This window comes from Myxine glutinosa, chromosome 12 (assembly GCF_964187855.1).
Source record: "Myxine glutinosa chromosome 12, kmMyxGlut1.1, whole genome shotgun sequence".
In the NCBI taxonomy this organism is placed as follows: domain Eukaryota; kingdom Metazoa; phylum Chordata; class Myxini; order Myxiniformes; family Myxinidae; genus Myxine; species Myxine glutinosa.
In genome coordinates this window covers 8,497,375-8,517,740 of record NC_136272.1, presented here as the reverse complement: position 1 = coordinate 8,517,740, position 20,366 = coordinate 8,497,375, and the positions used below count along the sequence as shown (strand labels likewise).

General features: G+C 44.8%; 1 protein-coding gene across 4 annotated transcripts in view; it reads right to left on the bottom strand.

Annotated features, from left to right (window-relative positions):
- Positions 1–20,032, bottom strand: part of LOC137438254 (protein Wnt-6-like) — a 47,731-nt gene extending 27,699 nt beyond the window's left edge. For 2 of the 4 annotated variants that reach the window (XM_078766443.1, XM_068133352.2), the window contains exons 1-3: positions 15,441–15,668; positions 14,189–14,412; positions 6,487–6,836 (exon numbers count right to left, since the gene is read on the bottom strand). In XM_078766443.1, the coding sequence (XP_078622569.1) occupies positions 6,487–6,836; positions 14,189–14,412; positions 15,441–15,625 (759 nt within the window). In that variant the 5' untranslated portion in view covers positions 15,626–15,668. Of the gene's footprint in view, positions 1–6,486; positions 6,837–14,188; positions 14,413–14,974; positions 15,669–19,673 lie in introns of those variants that run through there. The other 2 variants (XM_068133354.2, XM_068133353.2) reach the window with 2 other exon arrangements.
- Between the last annotated feature and the right edge of the window lie 334 nt (positions 20,033–20,366).

The window sequence follows — 20,366 nt, the reverse complement described above, 5'->3', positions numbered from 1 at the left end:
GAAAAAACGGAATTTTCATGAAAAAATTATTTCCTCAGTTCTCATCAAAATCTTTCAATATTTCATGTGCGTTGGTCATGAAGACATACTATTCACCATACGAAATTATTAAGGTCAAGGTCAAAGGTCAAGGTCACTTTGCGGTCGATCATGGAGGTCAACGAAACCCTTATTTTTTGAGTAACTTTGATCTTATGATCTCCAAACTTGGTGGGTATATAGGGTGTGGTATGGCGCTCAGTTGATTAGTTTTTGGTGTCGATCGGCCTTGACCTTCAAGGTCATTTTGAAGGTCATTCAATTTTGACCAAAAGGTAAAATTTTCAAGTTTCAGTTACCATATCGAGTAGTACCTCAAATTGAAGCCCTTGTTGAGTGCTTTCCAAACATTGGCAAGATACGGTTCACCCTGTGGGTGATGTTTTATTTTGTTTTTTTGTTTGTGGTTAATCATTTTTTTTTCACGTTTAGATCACTCTGTAGACCACAGTTATTATTGGAAACTCCTGTAACTTCGCATATCAGAGTCCTATAGAGATACCCTTCAGCACACAAAATTTTGAAGGTCAAGGTCAAAGGTCAAGGTCACTTTGCGGTCAATCATGGAGGTCAACGAAACCCTTATTTTTTGAGTAACTTTGATCGGATCGTCTCCAAACTTCATGGGAATCTAGTATATGGTCCGGCGCTCAGCTGATTAGTTTTTGGTGGCGATCGGCCTTGACCTTCATGGTTAGCGCTGGAGGTCGAAAATTATTGACCCCAAGGTCAAATTTTGAAATCGTAGGTACCATATCGAGTAATACCTCATATGAATGCCCTTGATGAGTGCTTCCCAGATCTGTAAACAGTTTGACGCTATGACGTCATTTGATTTTGTTTTTTTGTTTGTGGTTAATCATTTTTTTTCACGTTTAGATCACTCTGTAGACCACAGTTATTATTGGAAACTCCTGTAACTTCGCATATCAGAGTCCTATAGAGATACCCTTCAGCACACAAAATTTTGAAGGTCAAGGTCAAAGGTCAAGGTCACTTTGTGGTCAATCATGGAGGTCGACGAAACACTAATTTTTTGAGTAACTTTGATCGGATCGTCTCCAAACTTCATGGGAATCTAGTATATGGTCCGGCGCTCAGCTGATTAGTTTTTGGTGGCGATCGGCCTTGACCTTCATGGTTAGCGCTGGAGGTCGAAAATTATTGACCCCAAGGTCAAATTTTGAAATCGTAGGTACCATATCGAGTAATACCTCATATGAATGCCCTTGATGAGTGCTTCCCAGATCTGTAAACAGTTTGACGCTATGACGTCATTTGATTTTTTTGTTTTTTTGTTTGTGGTTAATCATTTTTTTTTCACGTTTAGATCACTCTGTAGACCACAGTTATTATTGGAAACTCCTGTAACTTCGCATATCAGAGTCCTATAGAGATACCCTTCAGCACACAAAATTTTGAAGGTCAAGGTCAAAGGTCAAGGTCACTTTGCGGTCAATCATGGAGGTCAACGAAACCCTTATTTTTTGAGTAACTTTGATCGGATCGTCTCCAAACTTCATGGGAATCTAGTATATGGTCCGGCGCTCAGCTGATTAGTTTTTGGTGGCGATCGGCCTTGACCTTCATGGTTAGCACTGGAGGTCGAAAATTATTGACCCCAAGGTCAAATTTTGAAATCGTAGGTACCATATCGAGTAATACCTCATATGAATGCCCTTGATGAGTGCTTCCCAGATCTGTAAACAGTTTGACGCTATGACGTCATTTGATGACGTCATGACGAAAAAACGGAATTTTCACATTTTGGCAAGATACGGTTCACCCTGTGGGTGACATATGTTTATTTATTTTTTTAAATTATCAGTTAGAGCTGGGAGGGAAGGTCGATGCAAATTTATCAAAAACTGGATAGGAAAGTTGAACTTACAGCTTCACAGAGCAGATGTGCCCTCAATACACCACCTGCCTTAGACTTCCGGCCGAGTTTTTACGTCGTACATCTTATTTTGCCCATATCACGGTCTTGATCTCGATTAATTGTCAAAGTAACAAAAAAAAAGTGACGCTGGTGAATACGGGTAAGTCACGAATGCATTTCTTAGCTGCTCGGGTGTGTGTGTGTGTGTGTGTGTGTGTGTGTTTGTTTGTTTGTGTGTGTGTGTGTGTGTGTGCTTTAAATATATCAACAACATGATGGAATTTGTTGAAGAAGATTTGAAGAAAAGAAGACGGATTGGTCACAAATAGACATACATAACCACATACGTGTATTTGCTCCATTGTAATAAAAAAAAGATACCACTGAAACTTGAATACATCTCTTAAATAGATTGTATTCACAACAAGCCAACTGTTCTGTTTTTGAAGGTTCTTTTCTTCAATCCAATATGGCTGCAGGACCACGTGAGCGATGACATCATAAATTTACATTCTCTAATATAATTGTTGCGTAGATCACGCTCAATAAATTTCAAACTGATCAGACTAAGCGTTGTCCCTGTCGAATTATGACGTCATAATAAAGGCACCAAAGATGTCATCGTTAACACTTATTCCCCATGGGGAGAACTTCACATTGAGCCTTCTTTCAAAAAAATTCCATTGAGATGTTTCATAGATAAAGGTGTAACGTTTATCCAGGATGTTGTCTGTACTATGTGACGTCATAATTTTTGAGTAAAAAAAATTATACAGGCAGAGGCTCGCCGATGGTAAAATCTCGTGTCAATCAGACCAACGGTTGCTCAGAAAATGAATTTAAAAAATGCATACAGGCACCTACGCACGTACACCACATGTACGCATGTACGCACCCGAATGCCTAACCCTGTTTTTCGCTTCCCGAGAACAGGGTAATTACATGCTATTGAAACCTGGCTACGTTGATCAATTACGTCCAATTCAAGCCAGAGTACGTCTATCAAATAAATGCTATTGAAACATGAGTACATCTATTAATTACATACCATTGAAACATGACTGCGTAAGTCTATTGAATACATACTATTGGATTACGAGTACGCCCAGTTGGAGACTGGCTTTGGAGGCCAGATTGGAAATGTGGTTTTCCCAGGAAAGATCATGGTAGATAGTGAGACCCAAAAGCTTGAGTGACAGAACTTCTTCGAGAGGATTATTCAGAAAGTAGATGGGAGGGTTGTCCAGTCGGTCTTTTTGGAGAGACCTAGTGAGTGTGAGATTTGTCAGGATTGAAAGACATGTTCCACTTGTTTGCCCAGTTTGTGATTTTGTCCAGGTCTACAGAGAGTGAGGAGGCTGTAGACTGCCGATCTGAGGGATGAGGAATGGAGCGGCAGAGAGTAGAGTCATCAGCAAAGAGATAGTGAGGATTTTCAAGAGTCGGAGAGATCATTGATGAAGATTAGAAAAAGCACAGGGCGCAGAAAACTGCCTTGGGGAATTCCAGCCTGAGCAGGAAGACGAGATGAGAGAATCCCATTGAGAGCCACACGTTGATTACAGCAGAGGAAGTCCGCAAGCCATGTGTGGAGGTTTCCATGGATACAATAAGAGCAGAGCGGGGTGCCAGACCATATCGAAGGCACTAAATATGTCAAGGGAGACAGCTCTGATTTCCTGTTTGGCATTGAGGACCTTCATTCATTGTTGAGACAGCAGAAGCAGCATGTCCAGAGTAGAGTGACCTGGTCTGAATCCAAATTGATGATCCGAGATCAAGCCATTGGAGAAGAGGAAGGATTTGATGTCAGAAGCAATGATGGATTCCATGACTTTGCTGATAATTGGGAGCAGGCCGAATGGTCTGTAGTTGCAAGGATCTGTTTTTTTTATACTTTTTATGCAAAGCGGTAATGTTTTCTGATTTCCAGGATGCTGGCAGATGACCTTCAGCAAAAGAGAGGGTGAAAAGAACAGAGAGAGGGTGAGATAGAGCGGCAGAGCAGGATTTTAGGACCCGTGGGCTGATGCCGTCTGGTCCAGTTGCAAAATCAAAGTCGAGGTTTGACAGAAACTTCTCCACCTTGTTGGGAGAGGACACGGAGTCCAGGAGCAACTGGGTTCGACTGGGGAAGGTGGGTACAGAGAAATATGGGTTTGGGTTTGGTTTGTTTGATTGTTTTTTATCCCTTTTTCTGCCAATATCCGAGCTGCATCTCGAAGCCAGCTGGGACATCAAAATTTGCATCAATAATGGTAATAAAGAGTATGCTGGGTTGACATAGTTTTTTTTTTCTTTTTTTTCCTTGAACTAATTTTAAGGTCAACACCCAATTACAGACATTTTAACATTTTTCACCAAAGCTCGACTCAGTTTTGGCTGATCAGAACAAAATTGTGCTCCTTAAAAAGCCTAGAGTAAGGAGCATTTATGCTCTATTTCCATTATAACCCTCTGGGTTAAAGGTCATGGTCAAATAGCGGTCTGAAAAAATAATGCGTTTCCCGTCATCGCTCAATATTACCAATTCCGAATCTCAAAGACCACATGGCCTTCCAAGATAATCTTGCACCATAATGGCGAACCTGCACTGAAGTTGTGTACCTGATATTTGATTAGTGTCCTCGACCTACTTTGGATTGTGACGTAATTAACAAAAAAAACCTTTTTATCATAACTTGAATAATGTAACCTCCGATTTTCATGATGTTGGGTTTTACGGATACATTGTCGATGGGGAGACATTTTCTATACTTACACTCTCTCCTTAAACGTTGAAGGTAAAGATCATATGGTGGTGTGAAAAGAACATGGCCATCATTGGATGACGGGCCAAGGGTAAGTCACGGATAATCACCAGGGGGAGGCTCACCCTTGCCGATCGCAGATTTCTCGTTTTCCTTGAAGTACAAAAGGTGTTGTCTAGACAGGAATCACAATAAGATAGCAAGCGCTGCAACCTGGTGATAAGGAACCTCCAAGAACACCACATCACTTCCAGGCAGGATTTGTAATTTGTTCAGGGTGCCAAAGATAGGTCACCTACTTTTCACGGACACTGTGGGACCTTTAACCACCACCACCACCACCTAATGGTAGCACCCAGTTTAACGTCCATGCCAGGGACGGCACACACATTGACAATCACTCTGCCAGCGAAACATCAGACGACAGTTTATAGCTCGAGATTCAAACTGAGGCTGGACAGCTTCGAGGTGAGTGTGCATTCCTTTAGGATGTGCGTGTCATTGATGGTTATCTCCATAATTCGGGTTCAGGAGGTGGAACGGAGTCCTCCCAGTACTTGAGGGGTGCACCATCGTTTCGGTGAAGGATCACGATTCGTTGACCAAGTTGTGAAGTTTTCTTGTTCTCAGTTTTGTTTCCGAGGAATCTTTTCAGGATCGTCGCCGAGCACCCGGACAGCCTCCAGGTTTGTGGTAATGCTCCTTGTGAGGTTCTTCTTTAACATTCCCGTTGCTCCAGTGTGTGTGTGTGTCGCTTAAATAAGAATACATTCATTGGAAAAGCAACTATGGGCTGCGCAGGTACCGTCCGGAAAGCAGGTTAGCGAATGTTTCCGCAAATAAAAAAAGTTTAAAAGTTCTTGTCCGATTCATTCTGCGCCAAGGATGCATTTTAGTCAGGTTCACTATGTTAACAAATATAATTTCGTTCAACATTTTGGGATTAGCAAACCTGTACATTTTTGGAATATTCAGAGCATGGAGAATCTGAAAATCAATGTTGGCATTTGCACAGACACCTGCACGGCCGCCATTTTGGATTTTGAAAATGGCCGCCATAAAATACATATTTTGCGCGATCTCGGCTTCTAGTCAACCTAGAGACTTAATTAAATATGCTAATCCTATGTTTTCTGGGTCAAGAATCCAATAAAGGCCTCAAAATAGTGCTCAGGATTATAGAAAAGCAACAAACAAAGGTAATTGAAAACCATTGTCTTTATATTTGTGATATAACTGTATTACATAATACATGATATTGCAAGTCCTTTGAAGTTATAGGTTGTTATAGGAAGTTATAGGTAGTATCAGATTGAACTATAAGTCCTATACACAGGATCTACGAGGTCTACACCGTTCAGGAATATGCTTTTACAGATCTTCATCACTGTCCTGAGTGTCATTTTCGCGAAGGTGTCGACGCAAATGGCAACGTTAATTTTTGGATTCCTCATGCTCTGAATATTCCAAAAATGTATAGTTTTGCTAATCTACCAAAATTTTGAACGAAAAAACATAGTGAACCTGACTATTTGTGCCGCAAAGCCCGCACTCTTCTAGCGATCCAGCAAAGAGAAGGACACTGTGTGGGAGGATGTGCGAGGAAGAGACTACAGTATATATATATATATGATTGTCCAGTCCCAAACAGGTTGTAATATGGCGGTTTCGAAGTTCAAATGCGAGTTTGTTTATTATTCTCTGATGGGAAAATTAATGTCCGTGCCGTAAACATGGAAAACGATGACTTTGTCATTTCAACGGTTCTAGCACCAAGATGGCACGATCGATCCCCAGTGTCCCGTTCACACTCACCAGCCGCCCAGCTTCGTTGTTGTGCAGGTCTATGAGGGTTTTGAGATCTCCCGCTCCGCGCCACCTGCGTCGGTCCAGGTAGATCCGGGATTTCTTAAACCCGAAAGCCACGTCGTCCCCGCAGCCACCCCATTCCCACACGTCCTGAACCGCCGCCCTTTGGACCCCGGCCTCCGCCACCACGTGAGTATCGCCGGCGACCGGTGGGTGCGGGAAGCCGTTTGGTCTCAGGCGACCCCGGGGGTCTTCACATCCGCACTGAGGGAGTTCACCGAGACTGCAAGCTTTGGTCACGGCGAAGGTGACGCCGGCGGATGTGATCGCATTCACGAAGGCCGCCTCACGAATGTCTGCCACACAAAGCGAACAAGTAAATAAAAATAAAATATTCATTGGAAAATTAATGAATATTAATTTTAAAATAGAAATTTTAAATATATGAGAAAATTCATCAGTTAATAAATAAATACTACATTCCGAATTCTAAAAATAAAAAATGCCTTTTTTTCTTGAAAAAATCGAAAGCGATGTAAAAATAAATAAATAAATAACCTGGAAAAAATAAATAAATAACCGAGATCAATAAATGATGCAAAGCATGATGAATCAGCCAGGAGGAAAAGCAGCAAAAACTTTCAGCCAATCAACGACAAGTATATATTCATCCAGCCCCGTCACATCGTCTGGTGTTCATCGATGATGTATCAATGAGGAGGCTTTGTCCATCATCGCCACATCTTCTGTTCATCGATGATGTATCAATGAGGAGGTTTTGTCCATCATCGCCACATCTTCTGTTCATCGATGATGTATCAATGAGGAGGCTTTGTCCATCACAGTCACATCTTCTGGTATACATCAATGATGTATCAATGAGGAGGCTTTATCCATCACCGTCACATCTTCTGGTATTCATCAATGATGTATCAATGAGGAGGCTTTGTCCATCATCGTCACATCTTCTGTTCATCAATGATGTATCAATGAGGAGGCTTTGTCCATCACAGTCACATCTTCTGGTATACATCAATGATGTATCAATGAGGAGGCTTTATCCATCACCGTCACATCTTCTGTTCACCGATTATGTATCAATGAGGAGGCTTTGTCCATCACAGTCACATCTTCTGTTCACCGATTATGTATCAATGAGGAGGCTTTGTCCATCACAGTCACATCTTCTGGTATTCATCAATGATGTATCAATGAGGAGGTTTTGTCCATCATCGTCACATCTTCTATTCATCGATGATGTATCAATGAGGAGGCTTTGTCCATCATCGTCACATCTTCTGTTCATCGATGATCTATCAATGCGGAGGCTTTGTCCATCATCGTCACATCTTCTGTTCATCGATGATGTATCAATGAGGATGTTTTGTCCATCACAGTCACATCTTCTGGTATACATCAATGATGTATCAATGAGGAGGCTTTATCCATCACCGTCACATCTTCTGTTCACCGATTATGTATCAATGAGGAGGCTTTGTCCATCACAGTCACATCTTCTGGTATTCATCAATGATGTATCAATGAGGAGGTTTTGTCCATCACCGTCACATCTTCTGTTCACCGATTATGTATCAATGAGGAGGCTTTGTCCATCACAGTCACATCTTCTGGTATTCATCAATGATGTATCAATGAGGATGTTTTGTCCATCACCGTCACATCTTCTGGTATTCATCAATGATGTATCAATGAGGAGGTTTTGTCCATCACCGTCACATCTTCTGGTATTCATCAATGATGTATCAATGAGGAGGTTTTGTCCATCACCGTCACATCTTCTGTTCACCGATAATGTATCAATGAGGAGGTTTTGTCCATCACCATCACATCTTCTGTTCACTGATTATGTATCAATGAGGAGGTTTTGTCCATCACAGTCACATCTTCTGGTATTCATCAATGATGTATCAATGAGGAGGTTTTGTCCATCACAGTCACATCTTCTGGTATTCATCAATGATGCATCAATGAGGATGTTTTGTCCATCACCGTCACATCTTCTGGTATTCATCAATGATGTATCAATGAGGAGGTTTTGTCCATCACCGTCACATCTTCTGTTCACCGATAAATGTATCAATGAGGAGGTTTTGTCCATCACAGTCACATATTCTGGTATTCATCAATGATGTATCAATGAGGAGGTTTTGTCCATCACAGTCATATCTTCTGGTATTCATCAATGATGTATCAATGAGGAGGTTTTGTCCATCACAGTCACATCTTCTGGTATTCATCAATGATTTATCAATGAGGAGGTTTTGTCCATCATCGTCACATCTTCTGGTATTCATCAATGATGTATCAATGAGGAGGTTTTGTCCATCACTGTCACATCTTCTGGTATTCATCAATGATTTATCAATGAGGAGGTTTTGTCCATCATCGTCACATCTTCTGGTATTCATCAATGATGTATCAATGAGGAGGTTTTGTCCATCACAGTCACATCTTCTGGTATTCATCAATGATGTATCAATGAGGAGGTTTTGTCCATCACCGTCACATCTTCTGTTCACCGATTATGTATCAATGAGGAGGCTTTGTCCATCACAGTCACATCTTCTGGTATTCATCAATGATGTATCAATGAGGATGTTTTGTCCATCACCGTCACATCTTCTGGTATTCATCAATGATGTATCAATGAGGAGGTTTTGTCCATCACCGTCACATCTTCTGGTATTCATCAATGATGTATCAATGAGGAGGTTTTGTCCATCACCGTCACATCTTCTGTTCACCGATAATGTATCAATGAGGAGGTTTTGTCCATCACCGTCACATCTTCTGTTCACTGATTATGTATCAATGAGGAGGTTTTGTCCATCACAGTCACATCTTCTGGTATTCATCAATGATGCATCAATGAGGAGGTTTTGTCCATCACCGTCACATCTTCTGGTATTCATCAATGATGTATCAATGAGGAGGTTTTGTCCATCACCGTCACATCTTCTGTTCACCGATAATGTATCAATGAGGAGGTTTTGTCCATCACAGTCACATATTCTGGTATTCATCAATGATGTATCAATGAGGAGGTTTTGTCCATCACAGTCACATCTTCTGGTATTCATCAATGATGTATCAATGAGGAGGTTTTGTCCATCACAGTCACATCTTCTGGTATTCATCAATGATTTATCAATGAGGAGGTTTTGTCCATCATCGTCACATCTTCTGGTATTCATCAATGATGTATCAATGAGGAGGTTTTGTCCATCACTGTCACATCTTCTGGTATTCATCAATGATTTATCAATGAGGAGGTTTTGTCCATCATCGTCACATCTTCTGGTATTCATCAATGATGTATCAATGAGGAGGTTTTGTCCATCACAGTCACATATTCTGGTATTCATCAATGATGTATCAATGAGGAGGTTTTGTCCATCACAGTCACATCTTCTGTTCACCGATGATGTATCAATGAGGAGGTTTTGTCCATCACCGTCACATATTCTGGTATTCATCAATGATGTATCAATGAGGAGGTTTTGTCCATCACAGTCACATATTCTGGTATTCATCAATGATGTATCAATGAGGAGGTTTTGTCCATCACAGTCACATATTCTGGTATTCATCAATGATGTATCAATGAGGAGGTTTTGTCCATCACAGTCACATCTTCTGTTCACCGATGATGTATCAATGAGGAGGTTTTGTCCATCACAGTCACATCTTCTGGTATTCATCAATGATGTATCAATGAGGAGGTTTTGTCCATCACAGTCACATCTTCTGTTCACCGATGATGTATCAATGAGGAGGTTTTGTCCATCACAGTCACATATTCTGGTATTCATCAATGATGTATCAATGAGGAGGTTTTGTCCATCACAGTCACATATTCTGGTATTCATCAATGATGTATCAATGAGGAGGTTTTGTCCATCACAGTCACATCTTCTGTTCACCGATGATGTATCAATGAGGAGGTTTTGTCCATCACAGTCACATCTTCTGTTCACCGATGATGTATCAATGAGGAGGCTTTGTCCATCATCGCCACATCTTCTGGTGTTCATCAATGATGTATCAATGAGGAGGCTTTGTCCATCATCGCCACATCTTCTGGTGTTCATCAATGATGTATCAATGAGGAGGCTTTGTCCATCACAGTCACATCTTCTGTTCACCGATGATGTATCAATGAGGAGGTTTTGTCCATCACAGTCACATCTTCTGTTCACCGATGATGTATCAATGAGGAGGTTTTGTCCATCATCGCCACATCTTCTGGTGTTCATCAATGATGTATCAATGAGGAGGCTTTGTCCATCACCGTCACATCTGCTGAACTTAGAAATTCAGAGCTTTCAAAGATTTCCTTTTTCCTGAAAACGAGAAACTTATTGCAATTTTTTGCCATTTAAACCCAGTTTTGTTTCGAGTAAATAAAAGGTAAACGAACCGCAAGTGCGAAAACACGTTTCACGTCGACCTCCTTAATTTGCCCCAATTCCGGGCTCGGGGAATGTTTTTTGCCCAAGTCATTCACGAACAGGCTGGCGAGGCTTGACGTTCGACTGAACGATGGTTACAGTCGTGTATATACACCTGTCCTTTTTAATGCCATTAAATAACTTTACACCCACCTGAGAGCCGTCTAGCCCGGGTTCAATTCCCGACCCAGCTCTAAACTGCCATTCTGGTGTTTCACAGGTAAGGTGATTTATCATCCCTCGGATGGACGTTAAGCCGGGTGTCCCATCTGCTATCATCAATACCGTGGGATCTATAACGTACACCATCGTTATAGATCGCACGGCATCCTTCACGAAGAGTAGGCGAGCTATCGCCGGCATCCTGAACAAATATGCAAATTCCTGTATTTCATCTTCCCTATATTGATCGGTATTGGTGGAATGATGACGTCATGGAGGGGGCAATCATTCACGGCTTTTGGGATTGAAAATTTCGGGAAAATTATGGGAAAACAAATGGTGTCGTCCTGACGCATCAGTCAAGTGCGTTGAATTCCCAATTTCTCTCCTTCCTTCACTGAACGAGGTGAACATGTTGCAGTGTTTAAGTTCACGTTCCAAAACAAACAATAAAGCATCCCGCATAACTCTTCTTCACGAAACCATTTTTTTACCAAACAAACATTTAATCCTAAGAACATCGCGAGACGTGATGCGGAGTGCGAAATGCGTCCCGGGATGAGTGACGCATGGACAGGGAATCCGGTGGGATTAGACCCGCCCAGCCGACTGTCAATCATCCCGACTCGCGCCGACGTGATCGCGGAACCCGCCATTCCTGCACGATGAGTCGGAGCGCAGGGAACTCGTCGTGCTTGTTGTTGTCCGTTTTCACTTTTCCACGCTGAACGAAATCCCAGTGTTCGGCGGTTCTTTCCTCAAAAGGCTCGTGCGGAAAAGCAGGTGAAGGGGCGGGGTGATGCTAGTTATTTTCGGCGCGACAGGTGGAGAGGGCGGAGTCACGGCGGCATTCCTTTTATCGAGCATCGTTAACGGTCCTGGAAGGAAAAGCTCGGACCTGGTAGGGATGGTCTCCGACAGGCGACTACTCCGGGTCATGAGATATAAATAACGCCGTCCGTCCACGGTCCACGTCTGACGGAACGCGAGTCGAGATCCATGAGCACGAGTCGTGTTTAAACGTTTCATGTCACTAGTCGGTGTTGTGCGCGTGTGCGACCCACACCATGAACCAGTGAGACCCTCGGAAACACGAGACGAGGGTGAGGCGCGCTAATTGCACAAGATCGCCCGCGGGAGGAATGGCTGGGCGTCTTGGAATGAGGTGGAGTGGCCCAGGTGGGAGTTGTTGGGACGGGTCGTGAAGAGAGAGCAGCCGCCACTTGCACAAGAATTCCGCTGTGCGCGCCAAATGCTGCGGTGCAGGACCCGCCCATCAGATTCAGATGAGACCTATCGTGAGACACCTCCGCCGATCGGTATCAATACCGTTACACAGGTGCAGTGTAAGCAATTAATGTGTCGAGTATACGCTGTAAATAAATAAATTAATACATCGGTTGATACTGCTGGTGTTATTTAGTGTCCATTGCCAAGCAGAGCAATTCGAGCGTTACAAAGATGACTTTGTGTGCGCGTTGTGCGCGTGCCCCGGGGTCGTGCCTCCGCGCCATAAATCACCGATCGATCATCTCGCAGTTTCCGCAACGCCTTTCATGAGACCGTGGCCGGGGGCAGTGATTCCTGGGCACGGCAATGGGGAGCAGGCGAGTGCGGCATGAAAGTGTGGTGGTGGATGGGGAAGGTGTGGTGGTGGGTGGAGATGGGGAAGGTGTGGTGGTGGGTGGAGATGGGGAAGGTGTGGAGATGGGGAAGGTGTGGAGATGGGGAAGGTGTGGTGGTGGGTGGAGATGGGGAAGGTGTGGAGATGGGGAAGGTGTGGTGGTGGTGGGTGGGGGAGGTGTGGTGGTGGTGGGTGGGGGAGGTGTGGTGGTGGTGGGTGGGGGAGGTGTGGTGGTGGTGGGTGGGGGAGGTGTGGTGGTGGTGGGTGGGGGAGGTGTGGTGGTGGTGGGTGGGGGAGGTGCGGTGGTGGTGGGTGGGGGAGGTGCGGTGGTGGTGGGTGGGGGAGGTGCGGTGGTGGTGGGTGGGGGAGGTGCGGTGGTGGTGGGTGGGGGAGGTGCGGTGGTGGTGGGTGGGGGAGGTGCGGTGGTGGTGGGTGGGGGAGGTGCGGTGGTGGTGGGTGGGGGAGGTGCGGTGGTGGTGGGTGGGGGAGGTGCGGTGGTGGTGGGTGGGGGAGATGCGGTGGTGGTGGGTGGGGGAGATGCGGTGGTGGTGGGTGGGGGAGATGCGGTGGTGGTGGGTGGGGGAGATGCGGTGGTGGTGGGTGGGGGAGATGCGGTGGTGGTGGGTGGGGGAGATGCGGTGGTGGTGGGTGGGGGAGATGCGGTGGTGGTGGGTGGGGGAGATGCGGTGGTGGTGGGTGGGGGAGATGCGGTGGTGGTGGGTGGGGGAGATGCGGTGGTGGTGGGTGGGGGAGATGCGGTGGTGGTGGGTGGGGAGATGCGGTGGTGGTGGGTGGGGCGATGCGGTGGTGGTGGGTGGGGAGATGCGGTGGTGGTGGGTGGGGGAGATGCGGTGGTGGTGGGTGGGGGAGATGCGGTGGTGGTGGGTGGGGGAGATGCGGTGGTGGTGGGTGGGGGAGATGCGGTGGTGGTGGGTGGGGGAGATGCGGTGGTGGTGGGTGGGGGAGATGCGGTGGTGGTGGGTGGGGGAGATGCGGTGGTGGTGGGTGGGGGAGATGCGGTGGTGGTGGGTGGGGGAGATGCGGTGGTGGTGGGTGGGGGAGATGCGGTGGTGGTGGGTGGAGAAGGTGTGGTGGTGGGTGGAGAAGGTGTGGTGGTGGGTGGGGAAGGTGTGGTGAAGAGGGTGAGGGAGGTGGTGATGCTGAGGGAGGTGGTGGAGATGGTGGTGAAAGTGGTGGTGGTGGAGATGGTGGTGAAAGAGGTGGTGGTGGTGGTGGTGGAGATGATGGTCGGCCTATGTACACGAACAGTCTCGGCACAGAGTAAAGTTTGGTGACTGCTCTCTACATTTTCTGTCTTTCCAGTCCAGAAAGGTCACACACGTTGTAAGAAATATGTGCGATGAGAGACCGCACTGGTCGAGCAACTCTTAGCATATACACCGATCAAGGCCACTTTTTCACACCTCCACCTTCCTCACACCAAACTTACCCTGCTGCAGTATTCGGCCGAAGTACTTTCTGGGAACGCTGCAGTCCCAGCGCCGCCTCGCGAACTGGTGCCGACATTCCCGGAGTCCGAGTCGAGCTCCCGCCACCACGGCGCGCACTACCTGGGGCTCGCGCTGGCACAAGGTGCCCGCGCGCCCGCTCGCGCGCCGCGCCTCGCGGCAGATCCGGTTCGAGTACATGAGCAGCGGACTGGCGGCCACGCGCCTGGAAAAGAGCGCGCAAGACACGTCTCACACATCGCATCACAATAATCATTACATTAACAGGTGTTATTGAAGATGTCATGGTAACAAACGTCTGGCTGATTGTGCGCCAGTTACCTGTCCATTGAAGCCGCTTGTGTTCGAAACAAAACAAAACAGGATATAACCAGATATGGATTGTAACAAATTATCGAATCAAGACAACAATTTAGTAACACAATAATAATAAACACGAATTGTGCAAACATTGTCTTGATCACGAACTAGGCCGATAGTGTCACGTGTTCCGCGCGGTTCCATCGACTCATCAACCATTATGACTCCCTATAAAATGCAAACCCACAATGATAATGATAGTATCTCGCACTTGGGTGTTCTGGGGTCCACGATCAGGTGGTTGAGCCGTCTATCGGAATATCCGGCCATTTATAGATCAAAGCGGCATCCCACACTAAACGGTACAGTACAGGTGGCGAGGAGAGCGGAGAGGAGAGGATTCATGCTCCATTCCCATCCTGCCCAAAAATAAATAAATAAATGGGTGAACGACCCGCCACACTCACCACCAGGTTCCAATGATGTTCACGGGGCAAAGCAGGAAAAAGAGCGCCAAAATGCGCTTTGCGCTCGCTGACTGCGCCATGATTCGGTCGCACTCCCGCTCACCTTCCCCACTCGGAGCCAACACCTACTCTGGACCTGCTGTGGGTGCTTCAGCCATTGGGCATAATTAAATGTTTGCTTTTTCCTTCGTCTTCTGAATAATCTTTGACTTTTTCTTGAGCTGCAGCTGCGACTGGACTACAGACATACGAGCTGGGACCTTGGATTGAACAGAGTCGTAAGAAAGCGGAAAAGACCGGGAAAAACTTCCTAAAAGTTTGTGGCGCGTCCTTGGCAGGTCGTCTCGTCCCAACCTGACCCTCACTCGCTCACCCACTCATTCTCTTCGTACTCCATTCCTTTCCTGGCACAAAGAACGAGTCACGATCGTTTCGCTTCTTATCCCGCGTCCCAATCCAGACCCACCTTTCCCTGCTCTGCGTCCGTCCGACCGCCCCTTGCGCCTCCACCCTTGTTCGGCACCCCAACCACCGGCCTTTTATAGACGCGACGTGTAAGCAACGTCTGATCTCAGGAAGTTGAGTCGCCAGGTGTCGCATCGAGGTGTTCATAAGAATCGTCCGATTGCGAGAAACCCCGGGGGGAAACATGGGGCACGAAGTGCGGACCTCTGAGAAAGCATGCTCCTCATGATGTGGTGCTGGGCTCGGAATATTGTGGTTTTATATGTTGCTGAAAAAAAAGAAAGTAAAAACGTTTTGAATCCTCCCCCAAAGCCCCACCGACACAACACTGGGCTTCCGAGGGTGCCAATGGGGCGAGGCCCACGATCAGAAAGGGTCCATGACGAGCAAATTGTTTTTGAAATGTAGACCGCGATATACATGGTGGTTCAAAAGTAAAGAATCATGGGGACATTTTTTTTAAAGACTATACCTTTGATGTGGATAGAGGACGTCGTGGGTGGATAAAAGAACTTTTTTTCTTTGGGGACACCTGCAATCAGTAGTTTATACCACCAGACCACGCACTATTGGAAATCTGATTACTTCAATCAAAGGAATGTGATAAAATTGATGTCAATGTTGAGAGACGTTCAAAAAACCTCCATACAAGAATTGACATGTGTCTGTATGTCAGTGACACAATTTGAGCGATTATTAAAATAAAATTGTAAAATAAATATCCCGACTATCCTGGCCATTGAAACACCGTTTCAATAAATTACATACATATATATAAATATATATATTCACACACACACACACATTATATTCACACACACACACACACATTATATTCACACACACACACACACACACACACACACACACACACACACACACACACACACACACACACACACACACACACACACACACACACACACTAGCCAAATGCATCCGGCGTTGCACGGGTTCTGTTTGAATGAATTTACTACTATAATTCAGCTTTTACTTGCGGCCGTAGAAGATTGACTACTATAATTCAGCTTTTACTCGCGGCCGTAGAAGATTGACTACAATAATTCAGCTTTTGCTCGTGCCCGTAGAAGATTGACTACTATAATTCAGCTTTTACTCACAGCTGTAGAAGATTGACGACTATAATTCAGCTTTTACTCGTGGCCGTAGAAGATTGACTACTATAATTCAGCTTTTACTCGCGGCCGTAGAAGATTGACTACAATAATTCAGCTTTTGCTCGCGGCCGTAGAAGATTGACTACAATAATTCAGCTTTTACTCGTGGCTGTAGAAGATTGACTACTATAATTCAGCTTTTACTCGCAGCCGTAGAAGATTGACTACAATAATTCAGCTTTTACTCGTGGCTGTAGAAGATTGACTACAATAATTCAGCTTTTGCTCGCGGCCGTAGAAGATTGACTACTATAATTCAGCTTTTACTCACAGCCATAGAAGATTGACGACTATAATTCAGCTTTTACTCGTGGCTGTAGAAGATTGACTACTATAATTCAGCTTTTACTCACGGCCGTAGAAGATTGACTACAATAATTCAGCTTTTGCTCGCGGCCGTAGAAGATTGACTACAAAAATTCAGCTTTTACTCGTGGCTGTAGAAGATTGACTACTATAATTCAGCTTTTACTCGTGGCCGTAGAAGATTGACTTCTATAATTCAGCTTTTACTCACAGCCGTAGAAGATTGACGACTACAACTCAGCTTTTACTCGTGGCTGTAGAAGATTGACTACTATAATTCAGCTTTTACTCGCGGCCGTAGAAGATTGACTACAATAATTCAGCTTTTGCTCGCGGCCATAGAAGATAGACTACTATAATTCAGCTTTTACTCGTGGCTGAAGAAGATTGACTACTATAATTCAGCTTTTACTCGCGGCCGTAGAAGATTGACTACAATAATTCAGCTTTTACTCGCGGCCGTAGAAGATTGACTACTATAATTCAGCTTTTACTCGTGGCCGTAGAAGATTGACTACTATAATTCAGCTTTTACTCGCGGCCGTAGAAGATTGACTACTATAATTCAACTTTTACTCGTGGCCGTAGAAGATTGACGACTATAATTCAGCTTTTACTCGCGGCCGTAGAAGATTGACTACTATAATTCACCTTTTACTTGCGGCCGTAGAAGATTGACTACTATAATTCACCTTTTACTCGTGGCCGTAGAAGATTGGCTACTATAATTCAGCTCAGCTTTTAATTGCGAAATGGGCCCAGCCCGGCCGAGGTGGGCCTTGACCGGCCTCGCCACCTAGCTTATGACCTTCCCGGGGCCCGTCCCGACATTTTTAGTTTTCGAGGTTTCCTCCTATCTTTCACCGTTCAGGAGATTAGCGCGTGCAGACAAGCAAACAAACAAACAAAAACTCTCTTTTATACAGTCACGTGAAAAAGTAAGTACACCCCACGTAAAGTTTTGACTTTTTCAACATATTTCAACATACAGCTATTTGATCTTCATTTCAACAATATTGATAGATAAAGGTGATATAATATAACAAATATCATGAAACATTTACATTTTGTAGTCCATTGTATAATTTAAATAAACTTAAATGCAAATTTCGCATGTGGAAAAAGTAAGTACACCCCTACATTTATCACTACTTCAAACACCTAAAATTAGAATGTGCACCAGCTCAAGTGCAAATTATTAGAACATCGTCAGAGAGGATCTTGGAGGAACCTGTCTTATTTAAACCTCAGACATTTAGTTTGGTTTGCTCTTTGTTGTTGAAGTGTGCGGCGTCACCATGCCTAGATCAAAAGAGCTCTTTGAGGCCTTCAGAAAGAACGTTATAGATGCCTACGAGTCTGCGAAGGGATTTAAAAATATCTCCAAACAATTTGAAATCAATCATTCGACTGTCCGGAAGATCATCTACAAGTGGAGAAGATTCCAAACAACTGCCAACCTGTTCAGGCCAGGCCGCCCCATCAAGCTCAGCCCGAGAGCAGACCGGAAGATGCTGAAAGAAGTCTCTAAGAACCCCAGAATGTCATCACGGGACCTACAGGTAGCTCTTGCCACTGTTGATGTCAAAGTTCACGAGTCTACCATAAGAAAGAGGCTGCACAAATTTGATCTCTATGGGAGGTGTGCCAGGAGCAAACCTTTGCTGTCCAGAAAGAACATCAGGGCAAGACTAAAGTTTGCCAATGAACGCCTCGGCAAAGACCAGCACTTCTGGAACAATGTGCTCTGGACAGATGAGTCAAAGGTAGAGCTATTTGGCCACAGTACCAGGAGACATGTTTGACGAAAACCAAAGACAGCATTTGATCACAAGAACCTGATACCAACTGTAAAGCATGGTGGTGGAAATATTATGGTTTGGGGCAGCTTTGCTGCATCAGGGCCTGGGCAGCTCACCATCATAGAATCCACTATGAATTCTTCATTGTACCAGAGGGTGCTTGAGGATAATGTGAGGCCATCTGTCGGAAAGTTCAAGCTCAACCGAAGGTGGACCTTGCAACATGACAATGACCCTAAACATACCAGTAAATCCACCAAGGAATGGCTGAAAAGAAAGAAATGGAGGGTTCTGGAATGGCCAAGTCAACGCCTGGATCTAAATCCCATCGAGATGTTGTGGGGGGATTTGAAACGAGCTGTGCATGCAAGAAACCCCTCAAACATCGCACAGCTGAAAGAATTCTGCATGGAGGAGTGGGAAAAAATATCTCCCAGTCGATGTCAGAGACTGGTAGACAGTTATAAGAAACGCCTACTTGAGGTTGTTTCTGCCAAAGGGGGCAATACCACCTATTAGAGCCAAGGGTGTACTTACTTTTTCCACATGCGAAATTTGCATTTATGTTTATTTAAATTCTACAATGGACTACAAAATGTTAATGTATCATGATATTTGTTATATTATATCACCTTTATCTATCAATATTGTTGAAATGAAGATCAAATAGCTGTATGTTGAAATATGTTGAAAAAGTCAAAACTTTACATGGGGTGTACTTACTTTTTCACGTGACTGTATATATAGATATCAATGCAAATTAAAAAAACAAACTGTTTGACAATGTTTTCCCAAATTTGTTTGGTGCCAGACCCATAAAAGGTCAATCGGGCCCTGTGCTTCCGGAAGAAAACATGAATTTTTTTAGTACATATGCAAATTATCTCGTCTCATTACTCATCTCATCACGGTTGGAGAAGCGTTATACGACACTGACGTCACAAATACCTCTTGCGTAGCAGGTTCCAAAGTTCAATGACCTTTCACCGCCACATCCGTCCAAAACGATCGGGATACGGTGTGTAACGGCGCCCTCTGCAGGAGAAATGGCAAAATTCTTATGTTTCAGTTTTCAATAAATGTCAATAAACCCACAATCTTATGTCCCCAACCCCTGTACTCACCCTTCCAGTCATACCCAACTGCCCCTGGACGTTGTGTTTCGCACCTGACAAAGTGGAAAAGGTTCTTTCAACCCTCGATTCTGATTCTGCAACTGGACCGGACGGCATCAGTTCACATGTCCTAAAAACCTGCTCTGCTGATTTTGCACATCCTCTCTCTGCCCTTTTCACCCTGTCATTTGCGCTCGGTCATCTTATCACTGCACGAGATAAAAGGTGCAAAACCAGATCACTTTTACTACAGACCAATCAGCTTGCTTCCAATCATCAGCAAGGTCATGGAATCCATTAGCACAGTTGATTTGAAATCATTCCTTTTCTCCAACAACCTCATCTCACATCATCAATTCGGATTCATACCTGGTCACTCTACCTTTTGACATGCTGCTTATACTCACCCAACAATGAGATGTTTTGGTACAGTCTGGCATCCCGCCTTGTTCTCCAAACTCCTCTCCCTGCCAAGGCTGGAATACCCCAAGGTAGTGTTCCAGGCCCCATACTATTCCCGATCTTC